Source organism: Anguilla rostrata, chromosome 2, assembly GCF_018555375.3.
Source record: "Anguilla rostrata isolate EN2019 chromosome 2, ASM1855537v3, whole genome shotgun sequence".
Classification (NCBI taxonomy): Eukaryota; Metazoa; Chordata; class Actinopteri; order Anguilliformes; family Anguillidae; genus Anguilla; species Anguilla rostrata.
This window is the reverse complement of record NC_057934.1, coordinates 35,261,621-35,268,000: the sequence shown is the minus strand read 5'-3', so window position 1 is coordinate 35,268,000 and position 6,380 is coordinate 35,261,621. Positions and strand designations below refer to the sequence as shown.

General features: G+C 40.8%; 1 protein-coding gene across 9 annotated transcripts in view; it reads right to left on the bottom strand.

Annotated features, from left to right (window-relative positions):
- Positions 1–925: 925 nt before the first annotated feature.
- Positions 926–6,380, bottom strand: part of stat3 (signal transducer and activator of transcription 3 (acute-phase response factor)) — a 29,344-nt gene continuing 23,889 nt past the window's right edge. For 2 of the 9 annotated variants that reach the window (XM_064321810.1, XM_064321819.1), the window contains 5 exons: positions 6,145–6,357; positions 5,909–5,954; positions 5,294–5,347; positions 3,530–3,630; positions 926–2,598 (listed from right to left, as the gene is read on the bottom strand). In XM_064321810.1, coding sequence (XP_064177880.1) covers positions 2,543–2,598; positions 3,530–3,630; positions 5,294–5,347; positions 5,909–5,954; positions 6,145–6,357 — 470 coding nt within the window. In that variant the 3' untranslated portion in view covers positions 926–2,542. The remainder of the gene's footprint in view (positions 2,599–3,529; positions 3,631–5,293; positions 5,348–5,908; positions 5,955–6,144; positions 6,358–6,380) is intronic. The other 7 variants (XM_064321811.1, XM_064321812.1, XM_064321813.1 and 4 more) reach the window with 7 other exon arrangements.

Below are 6,380 nucleotides of genomic sequence, written 5' to 3'. Positions count from 1 at the left end.
CACACAGCTAGGGATGGATAGCACACTGAAACTTTGCATGTCCAAGTCTGAGGCCTTGGAAAACTAATGGCAGTACATTAGGCAGCTCATCTTCACCATGCACAGCTTATTTGTTTGTGAGCATGCAAAGCATGCAAGGACAGTTACTAGTAGGGCTGTGATATGGCTGCTCACATTCATCAAAAGTGAACTTTTTCCTTCTTCATTTCCCTCAAAGCAGAATTTACAACATTATTACACAAAACATACAAACCTTCCTTTGACAAACCTTACTGCTGTTAATTTTAATAGCAACTTCAAATGAATCAAATTGGTGGGATTTTAGATGCAAAATAAAAACATTACTTCAATTTTCTGACTGCTTGTCAACACAACATATCTGCAGTGGTTTTTTCAGTCAAACATAAGCTTCATGAGACAACATGCCACTTCAAGACCATGTTTAAGTCATTTTCCTTATCCAGAGGAGGACATAAAAGTAACCATAAGAACCTATTACTTTAACAGTTCCCTGGCAAGTCTCCAAGTTTGGGTACCCAGATCTGACCTTTTAACTTTGCTGACCACCCTGGAGCGAATACAATATTCTTCTTAATGCAAATGATTAAATCAAGTCTACCGTGACATCCACACTGGGTGAACACACATGATCTGAGCCAAGGCCAATAAAGTTAGCTTAAAGAAGTATTTCCGTCACTATATATGGAGAGTCATGGAATGACCTTTGCAGTTTAAATATCCGTAAATGCAAGATAGCTACACTTTCATTTTAGGAGGATTCAACCAAGTGATGAACTGGTGCACTACCATCAATATTAACAAAATAAACATACTGTACCATATATGGATTAGCAACATCAAACAAAGCTTGTACACTTACAGAATTTACAGAATTGTCACACTTCATTAATGAATCCCAACCAAGTCATTTTAACACATCCATTTATTCTTACTCATTAAAACCGTGTACCCACCAGTTCAGAGCAGACCAGAACATTTAAGATGTGTCATACATTTTATAAAAATTAATAAGCCATTAGTTTGAGCATAATTTACAGAAAAACTCAAAATCTAAATTCCATTTACAGAAAAAGCGTAAAACATAGCCCTCCCCAGTAAAGAAATACAAGACTTGGAAGTGAATGCCTGGACTCAGACTTCCTATGGCAAGTTTGAGGAAAAAAAACTAGTCCCTGATAACCACACACATAATAGTACCCCTCATTACATTAGCTTACTTTGAGGTCTCATCATGTGCATGGTTTACCACAAGCCTGGGGTAAGCATGTTGTGACTCTAGGTCGTGTCTGGCTTGATAATTAACAAAAGCATCTGTGTGCCAGTTTTGCCAGTACTCCTTATGCAAGCTTCAACAGAGATTTAATGGATGAAGTCCAGGGATCCATCAGAAACTTGAACTGAATGATCAGAGAAGATTAAACAGCAGGTAACATAGTCACCAATACAATCCCATTTGTCATAGATCAAATGATCACTTGGTCAGTCAGAAAATATGTGTGATCTATTTTTAAAAGCAATAACATAAGCTACATTACCGTGATAGAATTTCACTGTAGGCATCACTTTTAATATCTTGCAATACAGAATGATAATTAACTAGAAACAGACTTTCTATGACTTGCTCTACTTTTAGAACCATTTTTAAACAGGAACACAATCAATAGACACACATGGACTTACACTTTAAATCACCAATGTACGAGTGTAAATGACCCGTAGCAAAGCAAAGTTTTTACTGTGGAACACATCGCAGTCACAATGTTCGTTCAATTATTCAATCATTAAAAAAAGAATATACTACATTGGACTATTATATATATATATATATATATATATATACATATATATATATATACACGATCAATCTACTGCAGTAAGCAAAAATTATATTTCCACTTCATTATTTTCAGCTGGTATTTGTGTAAACATTATGCTTGCAAATCAGTTACTCAACCATCACAAACCGGACTAAGCTGACCACTCGTCATGGCTTCACGGTGAGAACACCCATGACCATGAAAAGCAAAGATCCCTCATTTACTGAATCTATACATGACTGCATGTTGTATTCAGTGGCAAACATTACACCATTATAAACAAAGTGCCTGGGAAAAGAAAGACACAGAATAAAGTAAAATACCACAGAACAAACACAGCAGAGACAAAACATTCAATGGAACGAAGGCCAACACATTTCCTTGATGAGACTATGCTTGATTCTTTGATAGGTTTTCTTTTCACTGACTCGAGCGTTAAGGACAGCGGGTAAATACAGCGTGTGATCAGAGAAATTAGCCACTGTCAACAATAAGTGATCAGGTTCCAGACTGTCAGTATTTGTCAGAGAAGTTAACGCGGCGGTTCCTTTGATGTAGCGGTGGTCTTCCATTGTCCCCGGGCTTCCGTTTGGGATCTGGTGAGTGGTGGGATGAAAAGTACCATCTCAGACGACACCGCAAAGTATGATGTGAAGGGCAGAGGGATACATATGCTGGTCTTTCCCTCCTGGGCCCAAGACTCTTCAGTTGGGTGACGCCATGTCGGATGAACTGTAGTCCATTTTCGAAGTGAGGGATTCTGAGAAGAGAAAAACCCAAAGGCACACAGGGAATGAGATATAAAGTCAGTCGTGGAAGGAACAAACATCTGCTGGGTGCCCCTTTCTGTAAAGATTAGGGCCTTTGAACTGAAATGGACACTTTTATAGAATGAAGTTGGCAGTTTCTTACACAGGAAGAGGCAGACAAGCCTGCCCTCCCTTTGGCACGTTTGTCGCACGCTGCCACCTCTTGTCGCCCAGCAGTCTGCCAACTGAGCTGCGTGGCCCAAAGGCCGCAGGACCACGGGTCTCACACCGCTGATGCAGACTGACCAGGGGCGGCTCCCTGGTGATGCGACGGCCAATTGCGCGCTTGCCCGTGGGACCACGCATCACAGCCCACAGGGGCATATTCAGAATTATAATTCTGGGCCACAGGGCGCACCACTACACAAAGAGCATCTGGTCACACAAGAACTCCTGATAAACCCCTTTGAATAACTGTGTTGTCATCAAATGAAAAGGTTGCCAGTCCTCAAGAGGACACTTAACAACCTAGGAGTACAATTCATTCATGGAAATGACTGCAGGTGAAGAGCAAACAAAATTATTTCAGTTGTCCTTAAAGGAAAAAAAGAAAAAAAAAGTTATGCAATGCTGGGAAGCTTTTGGGAACACACCAATCAGACTGGCCAAGCAGTCTTTTTGTTACAAATTTTGTTAGGAATTCTTAAGAGTGCTATGTATAATATTGCACAACAAAATGTAAAAAGAATCTATATTTGACAACCGACTATGCCACCGCAATAATTTTAGACTTTGAAAATAAAGCAATTGAGCATAGAAGTACTTTGAACTATACACTTTTAACTAAACACGTGCTGCGCATAAACCTTGCCCTGGACCTTGCTCTTGCCCACATTTTGTGTTTAAACTTTTCTAATCAGGGTTAGAAAAGAGCAGTCTTACCCAACTGGCCGGGGCTGGCGTCTGCCCTGTCATTGTTAAACAGAGAGTCCAGTATGTGAGACTCCAGGGGGAACGGGTCGCTGGTGTTGCCAGAGTTGGTGCTGGAAAAGGCAGAGAGCAGCCATGAGACATACGGGCACTCACCATTTATGGCAAGACCTGCTTTCACAACAACGTGATCAACTTCAACACAAACCTTTGCTTCTGCAAAACACTGTACTGCCAAAAAAAGGCAATGCGATGCCCAGAGATATGGCATTTTCAGTGATATCCAAACTAGTATGTTGATATCATGCTTTGTCTTCTGTAAGATAACAAAGTTTTGGGTCTTTCCTGTAGGCTTGCTGAAAATAAATTGCATGCAAAAATCCAGACTGCTGATCATCCAAATCAAAAGGAAGACGTCACAGATAATACATGAAAAATGTAAATAAAGCACAAAGAAGTACGACCCCTCTCTTTCACGCCTGAAACTGTGCTTCCCTAGTGTCCACGGGAGATCTGAAGGAAAACTGGCGCAAATCCCGTTTGTTTCAAATGTTGACATATACACAATCTGTATAGCTATGTATAAAGTCACTCCATGTCTGCCAGAAAAAACACAGCACTTGCTCTTCCTATACAGCTTGCAAACACTGGGCCATTTAGCACGCTCTGCATAGCTTTCGGTCAGTCACTCTCTTGGTCTGATATCTGACCACCCAACCCTTACTCCACACAAAGGTTTCTGGTCCAACCATTGATTTTAACCACGGATCCTCTTTAATAATAAGACTCAAGTTAATGGACTAGAAAAGCACAGGAACAGTGGTTAAGGGCTAAATTTGGTGACAAAAAGCAGGGGTCTCTGTATGGAAAAAGTCCAGATGACTAACCTTTAAACTTGTATTAAGCCACAAAGCTTGCCTATGCCCCGAAGTACAGCTGAACAATTTTATCATAGCTTATGCATAAAGAACCAAACTGAAACATGCAAAATGCAAAGCAGTCATGGCTCAGCATGACATTTGAGAATGCAGTCACTTCCCTTTCCAGTTCACCAGTGTTGTCTCTATTTTACAAGTTCTGGGTTTTCCAAATTTCGTAAGACTGCGCCTCATGTTTATCTGCCTGTATTGTCCCCAGAGATGTTCCTATAAGTTGTTGCACTCTTACACGTTACACTGTATACTGTTTATCACATACTCCAGTTGCTATGTCTGTTATCATTCACAAGGACAACAGAACAAGACAGCTTAGGAGTGTTGCAATTCCACCAGCAGTTGTTCTATGGAACACAGCACATGTTTTAAAATGGTGGTTTCCAGATGCTGAACAGTGGTACCACTACAATCACCAGTACACACTGTTATAAACTGGGTATGAAAACAAGCTTGAGTACAATGGATAGTCTGAAATCAGACTGGATGGAGATGACATTCTAAGGGTTTAAACTATATGTCAGTTTAGTGCGTATGGGCTCCAACTTAAACATTACAGAAACTATTTTTCTAAGTATAATATACTACAGTAGTAATTAACATTGAATAAACACATGAATAAAGTGTGAAATGAAATCTATAAATATATTATTTATCAAAAGGATCCTTTGAATGTCCCCTATTTTGCCGACTACTGTACTACATCTGTCTCTGAAATCATTAACCAACGTTAAACCAATGAAATATTAAAGGAACAACAATGGTGTGTTTCAGAACCATTGTCCGCCACCCCACCGACAGGCAAGCACGCCACTCTCCATGCCCCAGCCCTGCACTGTCCTACCCTGGAAATCCATTCACCAGCAGCTCCGGCAAGTCCGAGAACAAGGGGGGAAACCTAAGGAGAAAGGCCAGTTTCTCACTCCGCAGGACTCCACACACATGCACTTCCTCATTTTAGCAGTTCTCTCTTTCTACTCTCCTGTGAAATGGGTAGCCCCGTCATTACCCGTCACCTTTATCGGCAGAGGCTAATGACTGCACAGAGGTGAAATTCAAACTAGGTGCAATTTGTTTATTTGTTTACAGGCGTGAAAAATGGAGACATTTATTTTGGACTTTTTGGAATTTTCATCTTCAGGAACAGGCATGGCTTAACTTCGCTTATATGTTGCCCAAAAAGCCCTCAGCCCCAAACTGAAACAGGTGTTATTTTTATATAACCTGACTTAAGCAACATATGCAAGATGCAGCTAAATAGCCAGAGGTTTTCCCTCATCTCCCATGTGAAAAAACAGGAGCTTATAACAGTAATGTGTTGAAGACCATGGCAGTGATTAAAAAATACTAGATACTGTAATCTGTGTCTAATTCCCAGGCTTGTACAGAACAATTTGTACAGAGGAATATGTTTCACTACATAAAATAGCTGAAAATAAAATTGTACAAAAATACTTACGACGTAACGCAGATGAACCTTGTCTTCAAGTATGGTGCAGTACCTACTAAACACAATAAGACTAATTGTCACCTTGAAAGCGTCATCAAAATGAAGAATTACAATTAACATTAACATGTGGCTGATGTACTGTAGAGCATTGAGGGTGTAACTGTATTTGCTGATACTTTGCAGATAAAATGAACAGACTGCCTCTCCTTGAGTAACCACCTCTGGCAGGGAGGAAAATCAACAACTACCTAGGTCAGTGAAGTCAGGCTCGATGGCTTCGCTTCGGCAGTACTTCCCAAAGGCCTCTTCCTTGGGGATATCCGGGAAGAGGCAGCCCAGAGGCGAGACCAGGATGTTGGTGGCATCCATGATCTTGTAACCCATGATAATCTCAGCGAATGACATGCTGCTGAGTTGCTGTTTGGTGTAGGGCTCCACCGACTGGATCTGGGTCTTACCTGGAGAGAGCGGGGAGACGAAG